The following is a 16128-nucleotide window of genomic DNA, read 5'->3' as shown; positions in this document are numbered from 1 at the left end:
TATTTCAACTAATCAAACTTATAGTAAGCTTTTTCAACATTTAATAAATTTTATCAACATTTTTACATATATAGATTTTGTATTTTATAATGTTACATTTTATATTATATAAAGCTTTCTAAAGTTAGACTTATATTTTATAGATAGTTTGACTTTCATTTAAATAAAATTTAGAATGTTCTGAATAAAGTCCAAAAAATAGGTTCATAAAATTATTTGTCCAGATAATTTATCTAATATAACTTTTCACTAACTTAGACGGAGTAACTGAGAAACTGATTTTTTTATATACGAAATTGACATCTTATTTTGTTGAAGCTCATTAATTGTTGAGAGTTCTGGCTTCATTAAAAATTTTAATTCTTGATAGATTAAAATGTTTCAAATAATTCTGATTAAATCAAAAAAATTTCTCGGGACAAGTTCTGCGTTTCATATTTTCGTTTGATTATTTTTTTAGAATTTTTTCAGATTTTAAGCTTTTGAAAGTTTTACATCAGTTTTATAAAAAAGTTCTATGCGTCAAAATTATTAAAAAATTGAACAATTTATTATTAGAATATTAAACAAATTAAATTGCTAAATTAAATAGTAATATTTCGATAATTGTATTAATTTTAAATGAAATTTCGTGTTATTCCGCGATAACTTTTAATTTCTAGCGAGAGTTTTACGTAAAAATTATTAGAATGTTTATTAAACGTATTAGATTGCCCGAAACGCCAACCGTATAAATTCCGAACTGAAACGCTAGTCATCGATAGCTCTATCAACTTTAAATGAGATTTCGTATTATTCCGCAATCACTTTTAATTTCTAGCGAGAGTTATGCATAAAATTATTAGAATGTTTATTGAACGAATTAAATTGCTCAAGACGCCAAACGTACAAATACCGAGATAAGACGCTAGTCATATTTCGATAGTCAAAGATCATTCTATCAACTTTAAGTATTATTTTATATTATTCTGCAATTACTTTTAATTTCTAGCAGGAATTGTATGCGTAAAAATTATTAGAATAATTAGGATAATTAGAATGTTTATTAAACGAATTAAATCGCTTGAGATGCCAAACGTATAAGTATCAAGATGAAACGCTAGTCGTCTTTCAATAGGTCTATCAAATTTAAGTGACATTTCGTGTTAATTCGCAGTCAATTTTAATTTCTAGCCAGACTTCTATGTGTATCAATTATTGGAATAATTATTAAATAAATTAAATCGTTTTCGAGATGTCGGATGTATAACATAACATTTCATTAATAACATAAAATCACATTTAAAGTCGATAGTACTATCGAAATATGATTAGCATCTCATCTTAATTGTCAGTACTTACACGTCCGGCGTCTCGAGGGCGATCTAATTTATTTATTTAATATTTATTAATTAATATTTTAATAATTTTTATACTAAAACTTCCTCCGAAAATTAAAAATGATTACAGACTGACACGAAATCTCATTTAAAATTGATAAAACTATTGAAATATATATAATAATTTTTTTAATTAATATACTAATAATTTCTACACATAGAATTTTTTTAAAATGTAAAACTTTCAAGTGTTTAAAATCTGGCAAGAAATGCTAAAAAAATAGTCGAAGGACAAAGTAAGACACAGAACTTGTCCTCAGTTATTTTTTTTTGTTTAATAGCCAAAACTATTTGTTTAATTTATTCACTTTTAGAACTATAAAAATAAAGTCTAAATTCTTAATTAATGAGTTTCCTCGAAGTGAAACACAAGCTTTACATATACCATTTACACTAATATTTGATATAGAATAATAAAATTTTCTATTTTGTAATCTGCATTTCAAAAATGTAAAAACAAAGTATGTACATTTTTACGACATTTAATCGGTTTATTAGTTACATGTTTATTATGTAAATAACGCATTATATAAAAATTGTAATATATTAGTTATATGTTTATTATGTAAATAACACAATATATAAAAATTGTAGAAAAATATATTCAATTTTTATTGTATATTTTTGAAATTATTTTTATCGTTAATAAATATTTTTCAATCATAAATTCATAAAATAATGATATTTACTATTACTCAATCATAACTCGTCTGATTGATACGTAATCTAACCCAGCTTGTGTGTAGGGATTAAATATGATAATATATCTGATTAATTTAAGACTCATCAGTAGACTCGCTGTTTTTTCTCGTCTTTAATCCATTGATTTTTCTATCAATGATCGATGATCCATGTGCACCTGAATCAATCAATTGGGTAATTAATTATTACTCACGAATCGCGATACTTAAAATTCGACAATCACACGGTATTGTTTTTTTTTTTTTTTTTTGACACTACCGATGCAAATTTATTTATTCAGATATCATTCTGTAAAGCTAGATATCAAAAATAAAATCTTGCGATATTTATACCGACATTCATTTTACGCGCGACGAAATATGTACATACTTTCGATTGAATATCGATTATGCATGTATATTTACGGCACTCGCGTAATTATAATAATCACCCGACACTTTTATTCAGCACTCCCGACGATATTTATGCGCGTTAATGTACTCACGTTTATCGTATTATTCACTATCACTCGCGACATTAAACACACGCATCTACTTCTATCCGATATTTACTCTCTGTATTACCGTAATTTGCGTATGGCCACTCGGCAATAAAAATGCGTGTTCATATTCGTGATCGTTCAATGATTGTATTTTAATATCTAGCAGAGACGCGGTTGTGTGAAAGATTTATACGAATGACTAATTATAAGAGAGATAAAGGCAACAATCGACGGAATATCTTGTACTCTAACACGATAGACACAATTATATATACATATATATATATATATATATATATATATATATATATATATATATATATAATGCGAGCTTACGTCTATTCCTCTCAATTTCGAAAATCGTCCGATAAGACTTTTTTGTCGAACAGAACGCTTCGCAATACGCTTTCGAAGTACGTTTATGTTGCGTATATATCCTCACGTCAAGTCAATCCCCAAAACGAAATCACACTCACACATCGATTGAATCTCGATCCTAATCCCTCGATGTGATACGTTACAATGCTCGATATTTTTCTCACCCGGTATTCTCGAAATCAATCTACACGTAATTCGGCGTCTAACGAAAACGCGATTACAGGGGGCTCAGGCTACTCGTCAAGGGGTTCGTCGAAGAAGGAAACTCGATGAGAAACGCGATTAATGTACTGAGAAAATATCAATCATTTATTATTTGCGAGGTTTAATTACACTCACGCGATATTTTTTGCTCGACGCTCCCGAAATTCAATTACTCACGACGGTTACTGTTCGGCGACGTGTGACGCACTTTTCAAGGATACCAATTGTCACGGTTTTTGTGACATTCAGGATTGCGAATTAATAGTACACTGATTGTGAAACGATCGTCCGTTTCCCAACTCGGCACTCCCGACACTCGCTCGAAACCCGCCATTTGAAATAACAAGGTAAATTATCTCAATGTCATCTATACGAATATCGAAAGACGTAAATCGCGATCGCGCAAATCAATAGATATACTGACAAGGAAAGGGTTGGAAGTATCCTCCTCCGATTTTAATGAGCTTTGAATATGTTATAGTCTAGGTCAAAATAGGAGACACGTATTTTTTTATATGTGCTGTTACGGCCGTTAAGAGGGTGAAACACCTCTTGAAAAAGATCGGTTTTTATATTTCTGAAGGAATACCGTCAAAACAATAAGAGATATAAAAAAAAAGTTCGAATAAAAATTTTATGGTTTTTAATGTACTTTAAAACTGCATAATAAGATTTTTCTAAAATGTCATATTTTTCGAAATCTTCCTTCCTTTCTTCAATTTTTGAAAAATCTGATTATGCAGTTTTAAAGTACATTATATTTTAAAGAAATATTGCAATTATTCAAATATCTTGTACAAATAATTACATATACGCTTACAAATAGAACAAATAAATAATAAATAATTTCTAATTTCTAATTTTTATATATAATGCACTTATTAGAGACGAACGGAAAATATCTCAGCGCGAATTCGATACACTATCCAGTTCAATAGAATATTAGACACGTTAGCAGTGATGTTAGAAACCGATCGCGGTAGCATATAGAAGAAAAACTGCTCGGTTTTACATATCACTGTGCGTGCGTGATAGGAAGAACTGTGTCACGTGTAGTAGTCGACGAATTCTGAGAATCGTTCGCGATGTTTTTTCCTCGTAATCGCACTGCACGTGTTACATCTCTGTATTCTTTGCTCCAACGAAATCATATTAATAGTAATTTCTCTTTACAAGAAGAAAATATTATATTAAAAATTGCAATATATAATATTTTGTAATCGTAGAATATACTGTTTAATGTGTAAACATATATATATATATATATATATATATATATATATATATATATATATTGAATAAAAATAATGCGTGTGATATCTGGTATATATATATATATATATATATATATATATATATATATATATATATATATCCATATATACAAGATATCAGGCGCATTATTTTTATTGAATAATATGTACGAATATTACATATGATTATGTTTTACGAACAAATATTGCAATTGTTTAAATATTTTGATTCACAAATAAATATATAATTGTTAACAAAAACAATAAAATAAATACATAATTTAGCATTTTTATAGTATGTACATTACGCATAATTAATTTATTAGGAGCGGGAAAATAATTTATTACGAACGTCTTAGTACTTATACATCTGACATCTCGGACAATCTAATTTGTTTAATTTCTAATAATTTTTACACATAGAACTATTGTAGAACTCTCAAACGCTTAAAATCTGATTTTAAAAATACTAAAACAATCGATAGAGACAAAGTGAGACGTAACATGAACTTGACGTCTCGGTCGAAATTATTTGTTTAATTTATCAAGAATTCTAAAACTATTGAAAAAGTCAAAACTCTCAACAATTAATATTTATTATTATTTCCACAAAATAAGGCGCCAGTTTTACACACACGATGAAAATTCAATTAATTGTTTTTGAATTTATATATTGAGTAGAAACAGGATAAGAAATATATTTAGCATGTTGACAATTTGCAAATTACACGACAGTTGCAACAATTAGTATTTGTAATAATAATATTCAATCCGGCAATAGCAACGATGCATAGATGACGTTAGATGACAAACGCGTGTCAGGTGCTACACGACGCATGATATCGTATGTTGCAATGGGAACTGTGTCAGATAGTGACGAGTTGGTAGGATTTATGGAGCTTGGCCGAATGACAGACATCTCATAGAGATGGTTTATCGATAGCTTTAAAGCTATTGCGACACATTGATGACGTTGAAATAAAAAGCGATAAAACTCAGTTAATATATTGAACTTCGGATATTTTTATTGTTTAAACTTTAGAATAAAAAAAAAAAATTTTTTTTTGGAAAATAAATTTTCTTTGTATAGAATTTATAATTATTTTTAATATTTTCTCTTCCAATCAAAATTTTCCAAGATATGGATTTGGCATGCGTGACTTTAAATTCTCTCTTTGCTTAATATATATAATAGTTATAGTTATTATAGATGTTTATCACAGCCAGCATCCTGCAATAAACTTAATTGATACTTTTTAATTTCAGTTATTGATAGCTGGACAGGGTCTTAACGATGACATGTGGCATACATTGAGATTCTCTAGACGGGCCAATTCACTCAAATTCGAGGTAGACAACGAAGCACCCGTGCGAGGTATGTATATTTAAAATTATATTATTACGAAAATAAAAATTATTATAACCGCTAAATACTTTTTCACTTACAAAAACATTTAGCGATTATACAATTTTTTTATTCGAGATATCTTTTTTTACATCTTAATAAATATTTTTTAACATTTGTAATTACATAAATACCTCGTGTGTGCAATAATATATAAGATAATTAAATGTAACATACAAAATAACGAATATTGGAGAATATATAATCAAATAGAAAGGAAATTAAATACAAAGAAAATTGAATAAAAGCAAAAGCCGATTAATTTAGATACGAATACATTAACTTGACGGAAATGAAATGCCATTGGACGTGTAAAGTGCAGCAAATTGTATGTCGGTACCAGATGCAAAACAGTTGATTGGTTTTGTGAAGCAGTGGTGCAAGTGGCGTCATCGATCGCAAAGTATAAGGAACATTGAGAGAAAAAAAAATAAATCTATTTCAGGACGTCAACGCAAAAGAGAGAAAAAAATAAATGTCAAAAACACATATCTATCTATCTTTTATTAAAAAAATCGTAGATATTAAAAGAAATATATTAAAGTTTTGATTTTGTTATTCGTATCACATTAATTGTTTTATTTTTATTATATGTGATATTCTGAGGCGGATGTGAAATCTAAGGCCTACTTTAAACAATTTATAATTTATGACAAATTGAAAGACAGAATTTTATTCATAATTTTATGTCTTTAACAGTATATTATAATGTGCTAATGTGCATGTGTTTCTTTTTTCTTTATATAATATTTATGTATGTATTTTATTTATTTAAATGTATCTTTTTTATATTACACGATACACACAATTATAAATAAAACTTTGTCTCGAATTTTGTAGTAAAATAGATTGTTTAAAGCAATATTTTTCGAAATATTAAAAACAACATTAAAAATAAATTATTTTTTCTCTCAAAGGAATCACAAATTCCATTATGTATAAAATGACCACGACAGTGACAGCGATAAATCTATTAAACGATTTTCTTGCATGTTTAGAATATCGATACTTTGCTTTTACGGTAATCGATAGATTATCTTTTTCCTATACTAAAGCTTTTACACGCGGCTAAAAATCGCACATAATTAAGCCTGAATTCATAACGTGCGTAAAAGCATACGATGCTTTGAGAAAATTAGAACGAGGTTTCTATTATCTTTACACGAAGCAATATTTATTGATCTTTTGAGAAAAAAATTTCTTCATTATTTGAAAATAATTATATAAATTATATAAACGTAAAGCAGAACTAATGCTTTTATTTTTATTTATTTATTAAATATCTTTTTATAATTCAAATAACCGAGAGATATAATTTTAATTATATATCTATTTCTACCTTAATCTTAATTTTTATTTTCAATTATTTTTAAAAAGTTAAATTGCCTTGATTGTTTAGACAAAAGAAAACTCTATTTATATTTATCTATATATATATATATATATATATATATATATATATAATATACAATCTAAAAGAAATGCGTTTAATAAAGAATAATTGCATATAAATTATTTTTGCAATTGATATGACAAGTTAGAGAAAAAAAGTTATCATGTAGTCACAATGAAACTTTTTTTAATAATGAATCTTATATACGGTGTATTTTATACAAGTTTCGAGAAAAGAAATTTTCTTCTTATAATGTTTTTGTGATGCGGAGGCGTTTTGCACGTCGCATCGATTGCATCGGTTCGAAGGATCCTTATATATCGTATGCATGTGCACGTTCGAACTTCTCGTTACAAGGCAAGAGACCGCGCAAGGGAACAATATCGTATTTCAAAATCTCAATTTAGCATAAATATCTGGTCGCGGCTTCGGAAATTTTCCGGCGAGAGTCGAAGTGAGAGAGAAGTCGAAAAGAAATACATAAAGATACAAAAACGCGGAGAAAAATGTGGAAAGTGAAAACAAAGATAGAGACTCGCGTTTAAGACAGTGTTTAATGTTTTTATAAATGTCATTAATTATCATTAACATTATACAGCAATATTGCAGGGAAAAGTATGGATATTGATAAAAATGCATACTAAAAAAAATTTATCTTTATAAAAGTTTTTATAAAATTTTTATTCAAATATTGGAACAATTTTAACATTATTGTTTTCTTGCTTTGTTATACACAAAGAACGCTTAGAACTTTTAATCATGTATATACACATGCGAAAATTTTAAATATTTTTCTATACTTGATGTATACTTTTTAACTTCTCTTAAAAATTTATTACTTAACTCATTATTTTAATAAAAAATCTTAACACTTAATCGGTTACTTAATTTTTTCATGTATAAAATATTCAGAAAACGCATTAATTAATTTCAGTTTCCCTTTTTTGAATTATTTATCTTAAGATAAAGATAAAATATTATCTAATGATTCACAGTATGATGTGCATCAGCAGAGTTATACACAACATATTAAACTATAAAAAATAATAAAAATATATAAATTATATTTAAATATATTATATATTATACATTTAAATGATATGTTTACATATATAAAGCAAAATGTTTAAAATTATTATAGTATTAGAAAATAATTATTGCTCGTAATTAAATTTTTTTGTCTTTTAAATAGATATTTATAAATATTGCATAATTTACGAAAACAATTTATTTAAATAAATTTTTGTAAAATGTGAGATTAAATGAAAATTTAATGCGCTCTCTCTTTTTTTCTCTCATACACACATATTCATTTAATTCGAATAACTATAAATCTCAAGAAACGTTTGTATATAATTGCGTAATATAATTAATTATCATAAAAATAAACGATTACTTTCACAAGTAATAAATAAAATATTAAATAAATAGAGTTACAAAAGAAATAAACTTACCCTAAAAGAGGTTGCTCCACCGTTGCCTGATGCCTCTCTTCTCTCTCTCTCTCTCTCTCTTTTTCTCTTTTTCCCTCTTCAGGCCTTCTATTTATCTCCTGTTCGTCCTTTGCTGCACTTTCATAGTATTCACACGAAAACGATCACTTGCGAAAACACTCACTAAACGTTAATCGCGCAGCACTTTCCACAGCACTCCCGACATTGATTGCACGTGACACACGTTTACAATATATTGCGACAAGAGACTAACACGTAAACTGCGTCGCACTATGTTGCATAAAACTATAATTCCTTTAACGCTTGAAATTCATGCATCACCTGTAATAGCGACATTAAATAACAAATAGTACGCAATACAGTGTCGAGTTTTATATCCTTGTTTTACTTGGTTTTTTTCATTAAATGACAAGATAAAGGTCTATACATACGACCAAGATAGTGTAATTTAATTTGTGATTTGTGTATTATTCCATGCTTCTCTTTAATCCCATAATTGTATGCAAATTACAATTAAATCGGACGAAGATTTCGAAATCCTGACACAAGATACATTCCGATCTAAGTCTTGTTAAGGAAACAATTCGTTCGTAAAGTTTATAATAAAATGATTATTTATTTATATATTTGTTATTTTCTGTTTATTTTTACGTCAGTAAATAGTCGTTTCGACATGTTTGCGAATCATCAATCAATCGTGAGGTGGCCTGAATCCACCTTGAACTGTAGAGCCAATTGGATAGATGGAATGGCGGTTGCATTAAAGAACAATATTTCTATATGTAGAGTGTATATTAGTTAGATTAATTATTAGAACAATTATTAATTGTTTGTTGGAATAATCGCACGGAATTATCTGTATTCTCGAAGAATAATGACGAGACAAAGATCGATCCAGGCTTGTTACCTTTCGGTTCGAGCCTCGCCGCACGAATGATAGTAGAAGGTTACTGCGTACTGACAATATCTCGTCGCGCAAAGTCATGTCATTGTTGACAATAACGCGCTGTAAGTCGTCAAGATCAAATATGACGCGACAATTTATTATCGCTATGAAATATTTAGCGTACTATAAAATGTATTTATATGAAATATTCTATTAATCTTGAATTTCGCATGAATTATTACATCAATTATTTAATTAATTATTAATTATTAAACAGTTAATGTCTATGATTATTTAATTAATTATTAATTATTAAACGATTAATATATAACAACTTTTCTTTTTACTTGAATCACTCGATGCTGCAATTTGTGTATTATTGCGCGTTCTCTCAATTTGAAAATGATTGACAAATTACATTTAAATTGGCGATTTCAAAGCACGGTATACTCGAATTCAAGCATCGTTAAAGAAAAAATAACTATTATCCATAAAGTAATGAAATAATAATTTAAATTCCTATCCATTATCGCTTTGATTTCTACTTTAAATGTATAAATCTCACGAAATACTTGCTTTGATAAATAGTCATCGCCTCTTATATTTATGATTCTTCAGTCGTAAGAGATAATTAATTGATAATCTTTAATTGCTTGTAAGAATGATCACGTTTAACATTTTGTAATAGTATCCTGGAGCGGTTCGCGCAGTTATCAATAGAAAATAAGTTCGAATGACAAGAATAAGAATGCAAATTTCTAAATTTTAAATATTGTTTTAGATAAGAATTTATAATATTTTTTAGTTAAATAATAATTGTTTTCAATTACACTTCATTTTAAGTATATATTTTTTATAGATATTTATATCTTATTATATTATACTTTTAAATAATATCTCTGGCAACTTCTTTTATAAAAAATAAAAGGGACCATATATTCCAAGGGCCATTATCTTGTAGAAAGACAAGCAAACAACAATGATAGATACGAATGTCGATCTTAATTATCTCACAGTAAAGTTACGATACCTTCGAAATTGGAAAACAGGAATATTTCATGGATATCGAGTGTAATGTGTGTGTATTCGGTGGAATAGCGGAGGGTGAGCGAAAAGAACAATAAAGAGACAGAAAGAGAGGGAGAGAGAGAGAAAGAGAGAGAGAGAGAGACAGAGGGAGAGAAAGAGAGGGAGAGAGAGACACAAAGAGGGTAAGGATTAACTGCATCGCACGACTAAATTGCCCTGAACGTATAAATACAAGTGTACACGAAGCTGAGGGTGTATTTTGCCATGGAGAGAATTCTACCTTCCGATAATCAATTTCCACATCGAGATTTATCAGTAGGTAGATTCACCGCGGCGCGGCGGATCATTCGGTCTACCAAGATTTATGCGAACACCGTACGACGCAGCCATGGCCTCGTATAGGAACGACGCTCTGGCGCGGAAAATAATTTTCCGCTTTCCTCGATCATCGCGCGCTGTGCGATATTAAATTGTTGTTATTTGTCGAACCGACGAGTCGGGAAAATTGGCGAACATTTTGGAACTAAATCGTCTCGCCGTCCTCGGCTACTGTTGTTAGCGCGGTGATTAAATAACAGCGATCGTTATAATAATTGGATAAGTCTTCCTGTGATTTTGAAAAACAGAAAAATACACAAAGATAATTAACGTAAAATCTCGTTTTGCTATAGTGATTTTTTTCTATTACGCTACAAAGAAAAAGATCTATAGTTTATACCATATAAAAAATAAATAAGTTTAAAAAAACACTAGTAATATATATTCTATATAAAGTATAATACAGTTTTTTTCCTTGAAGAGATAAGTTCTAACACATTTCAAAAAGTTATCAGTTAATAACCGAAAAGTTAAAATAAAAAAAATTTGTAATATTCTAGTATTCTATTCTAATAGAATTTCTTTCATTTCTTGAAAGCTTTGTGAATAAGTATTGTAGATAAATAAAATATCTTTTAAAATATTTAATTTCCGATAGTATCATATGTAGAAGTAAACATTTTTAATTGCAAAATATTGAGTGAAATTAATTTATTCAAAACAATATAAAATATATGTATATATCTAAAACACGTTACATGAAGTAATATATATATATATATATATATATATATATATATATATATATATATATTTAAGTACTTTCAAGAAATTACAATGCAAGGACATCTTTAGATGATATGGCAAGCGAAAAGATTGTGTGGTCGTTCCATAGATTTGAATAATTAATGAAAATCAAGAAAGTTTTGCAAGATTGACGAGCGGGCGAGCGCACGTCACAAAAATTAAAAAATTTTTCTGGCAATTTTTCATGCAAGTTTTAAGAACCTTCTCGTCGCACTCGCCTCGTAAGTTGTATAAATGGGAGAAAGGTTGGTGAATTAGAAGCTGTGGTCTAGTTTGTTGCAAAATATAAGTTTCCTTAAACTGAAAACTTGAAACGCATATTGCTTTAAATAAGCAACTATATTACAAAACTTAGAAAGATTGATGTGTTTCTATGAGATATTGAAATACGTATTTTTTTCAAATATATTTTGTATTTTTCACATACACGTATAAATATCTAAAATTTTTTTAATGAATTCTTAATGGAATTTCTTAATGGAGATATACATTTGCGCATTTCTATTTTAAGAATATAATTAATATTTTATTTATTACAAATTTAGATTATGTATAATTCATTTGAAATCAATTTTTTTTTTTTACACAAAGTCTCTCTTTGAATGAGTTATGTTTCTTAAATTATTGAAAATAAAGCGCAGGAATTAAGATATATATACAGAAAAACAAATAATGAAACTCTATTTCTTATTAAATTTAAATTACAAAATTTTAAATAAAAATAAAAGAGTTGTATAAAATATATTATCAAGTAGTATTATTAGGTAGTATCCAGTTGTTTTTGGAAATATATGTATTTAATCAATTAAAAAGAATAATAACTTGCATAGTTTTATCCATAAAATATATCGCTTTATTGCTGTATCTCGATTTTGATAGAGCATCTGTTGGGAACTCACGCTTCCTCTATCAAATAAATTACAAGTTTTCCGCAGGCGCTCTCGATTCTCTGCAATCAAAAATTCAAAATGCATAGCGCATCGAATTCGCTTTTGCATTCCATTGACTTTTTGAATCAAGCTACTCTTACGAATACTAATCGACGATTTTTCCAAGTTACGTGTTACTACATCAGTTATAAAAAATATATCAACGGATGAGCATATTTTGTTTGTGATAAAAATATTTTAAGTAATAAAGATGTGAAAAATAAGTCAAAATATAAAGCGCTTTATACAAACGCAATCAAATAATAAAATATAATAAAAAATAAAATATAATAATAAAACAAAAAAATTTAACAAATACATAGTTATGAAAAAAAAACATTTTACAGATAAAAATGACTTTCTAAAAAGAATTATTTTCTTTAGATATGTATAATATTGATCTTTACTTTTACTATATATATATTTAAATAATTTTTAGAGAATAATTGAGTTATAATAAAAAAAAAAGAAAAAAAGCTTTTTGTAAAAGGTGTTATAAAATTTATATATGAAGAAGGAAAATAAATAGTTTATGACATATTCCGCAATACACACAAGATGTATTATTGGAATAAATAATTCAGTATAGAGTCATTTGATAAAATTTTTCTTTATCCTTTCGCGTCACGTTTTGTGCCGAGATAACTTATTTTTCATTTAAGTCAATGTCCTATAAAATGATCTCATTAATTCTTCAATTTCTTAGAATCGATTTTCTTGAAAATAAATTCTTGCATGAAAAAATTTTATTTTATATTTTCAAGTTAGTTCTCTTTATATAAAATTATTATTTTTACAAGTGTATTACTAATAATAAATTACGCTATATATATATATATATATATATATATATATATATATATATATTTATTTATTTATTTTAAAATATTCGCGTTCGTTTCTAAATATAAGAGTATATATGTTGCACTACTTTGAACGACCAAATGATCAATACTTGAAGAAGCACGCATTACTTTCGGACGTTCCTCTCGACGCAGAGAATTTTCTCGGTTCGCGTGAGTCTAAGACCGTCGATTTTTCTCTGTTTACGCCGATCCACCGACCGTATTATTTACGAGCGGTAGATACGAGTCGGTGCCATCGATTTTCTCGACATCCAGCGGACGGATTACAAATCGCGGGCATGCAAATGCGCTTTTTATCGTGCCGACTCCTCGAAATGCTCTTCACGCCGCCGTCGGCTGACGCAACGAGAAAATGCATCCAAAATCGGCGATGGGGTCGACAGTACGGCATGCGCGGCACTCTATCGCGAAGCGATGCGTTTCAAGTATAAAGTAAATTATAGCCCACGCGCGATTCCATCAGCAGTAAATGCTTTTTGCAGAAATTCTCTTGAGACTGTCACGCGCAAGTTTTCGTTTAACAAACGATGAACACGCTACAAATAAACAAATAATATAGAAATAATATAGAAATATCAAAGCTCTCAATATGCTTTTTACATGGTATATATTGACTGTAATATCAATATTATCTTTTAATATTACATGCACGTCTTTCAGTTTAATATCGATATTTCATCGATAGGTCATTAAAACCACTACGCGTATAAATAATAATAAAATGTAAATTTTAAATAACGTAATTCTATACGTAAGATAATTATTGTCGGTGACAACACAATAATTTTATCGGGATAAAACACTGGATACAATGAGTATATCTCAGGATATCGTATTAATATTGATAAATGGTACATATTCTGGGCTTACCGATCGGCCCGGTTCCAATCTATGTATAAAACAATCTCCATAACCGACCACAGTAGCCGTCGTGAAACAGCCACCTCGCAAAGCTGTCTGCCAAATCACCCTATTAAACTGACGGCGAGTGCCGGCAATATTGAGTTAGGTGGCAATAGCCTAAATTGCAATAGCCCTTTACTTCGGTGCAATCGATCGCGCTGGAACAACGATAATTACTGCGAGGCATATGCGGTTTCTGCCTTGAGCCCAAAATAGCGCAAGACTCGTTTAAGTCTAATACTAAAATTCTGAAAGAAAATCTAATCAAATCTATATAACAAAATATTCTTGTATGATTTGATTATATATACAAAATGTTTTTTAATTTTTATTTTTATTAATGACACATCGAAATAGCTCTTATTTCTTGTTATCTTAATTATGAACAAAAAATGGTTTGTTGCAAAAATGTAGAAGAGACGCAACTGGGAAAGCAGAGCATTTTGGAATTTCGCACCCTCCACGTAGGCGGGTATCCTCATGCAGGCGAGGACATTCCGCATTTCGTGGGCCAACTGCAGCAGATTTGGTTCAATGGATATCCGTATTTGGAGATTGCGCGCAGCGTTGGAAGCCATCAAGCTTCCCATCAGGGTGTTACGCCCATCATCAGGGTCACTGGAAAATTCGGGAAGAGAAATCACCCGGTTCATCATCCGGTAACCTTCACCTCCAAGCATACTTTTGTAGGCCTTCCGGTGCTCAAAGCGTACGTGGAGACCAACATCTACTTTCAGGTAATGATTGCTACTACAATTTAACAAATTATTTATTTTTTTCATTTAACAGTTTTTCTTGGCCAATTTGCAACAATGCTTCGTGGAAATGTCGACAGAGATTATTCATTTATCATATTTTTTTTAAATTTAGAACTTGAAAATATGTTAGAGAATAAAATATATCAGAATGAAATATGAAATATGTTTTGTGAAATATTCATTTTTTTAATGGTTATATTTATCTGAAAACATATACGCGGATATACTAGATCTAGAAAAATTTGTATACAGAAAATTGTAGATACTTTTAAAAAATTTTTAACGTTTAAAAAGTTTTAAAAAATTTGTAAATGCATTTTGCAGACTTATCGAAAAAAATTATTAAATAGTTTAAGATGATTAAGTATATTTATGTATTTTTTTTTTTTTTATCAAAAGTAGAGGTTCTATAATTAACCAAAAAAATAAAAAAAGAATGCGATGACAAACTACAAAATACTCGCCGTTTTATAAATCTATATAAATTATTTTTCACACAGTTTAAAACGCGTGAGGCGAATGGCCTGATCCTTTATAACGCTGGAAGGGAGCATGACTTCATTGCAGTCGAGTTAGTTAATGGACACGTTCACTACGTGTTTGACCTTGGTGATGGGGCCGTCAGGGTCAGGGACACCTCAAAGTCTAAATTGAATGATGGCAAGTGGCATGCTGTCAGCATCGGTAGACCTGCCTCAAAGAGACATACCTTAGCTGTAGACGATCACGTAACTGCCGTTAACAGCCAGGGCAGCAATGAAAACCTCGATCTCGACGGCATTTTGTACATAGGTAAGTCAAGAAGATTACACAAATTTAATAAAGTGCAATAACTATTTATTTTAACATTATTTAAGAAATAGATATTGTACTTTGTTGTGTACTCAAGATAGGTATTTCTTAAATTCTTAATTATAGTTATAAATTTAAACTTGTATTGTCTTGGCTTTCATATAATTCCTATGAAGACTATGGAAAGTTCC

General features: G+C 28.9%; 1 protein-coding gene across 3 annotated transcripts in view; it reads left to right on the top strand.

Moving 5' to 3' along the window:
• Nrx-1 (neurexin 1) overlaps positions 1–16128 on the top strand; it is a 230444-nt gene that overhangs the window by 170384 nt on the left and 43932 nt on the right. For all 3 annotated transcript variants that reach the window (XM_072899353.1, XM_072899352.1, XM_072899351.1), the window contains 3 exons: positions 5664–5772; positions 14802–15124; positions 15646–15937. In XM_072899353.1, coding sequence (XP_072755454.1) covers positions 5664–5772; positions 14802–15124; positions 15646–15937 — 724 coding nt within the window. The remainder of the gene's footprint in view (positions 1–5663; positions 5773–14801; positions 15125–15645; positions 15938–16128) is intronic.

Source organism: Anoplolepis gracilipes, chromosome 9 (assembly GCF_047496725.1).
Source record: "Anoplolepis gracilipes chromosome 9, ASM4749672v1, whole genome shotgun sequence".
Taxonomy (NCBI): Eukaryota; Metazoa; Arthropoda; class Insecta; order Hymenoptera; family Formicidae; genus Anoplolepis; species Anoplolepis gracilipes.
The sequence above is the reverse complement of the archived record's forward strand: the minus strand, read 5'-3'. Positions and strand labels throughout refer to the sequence as shown.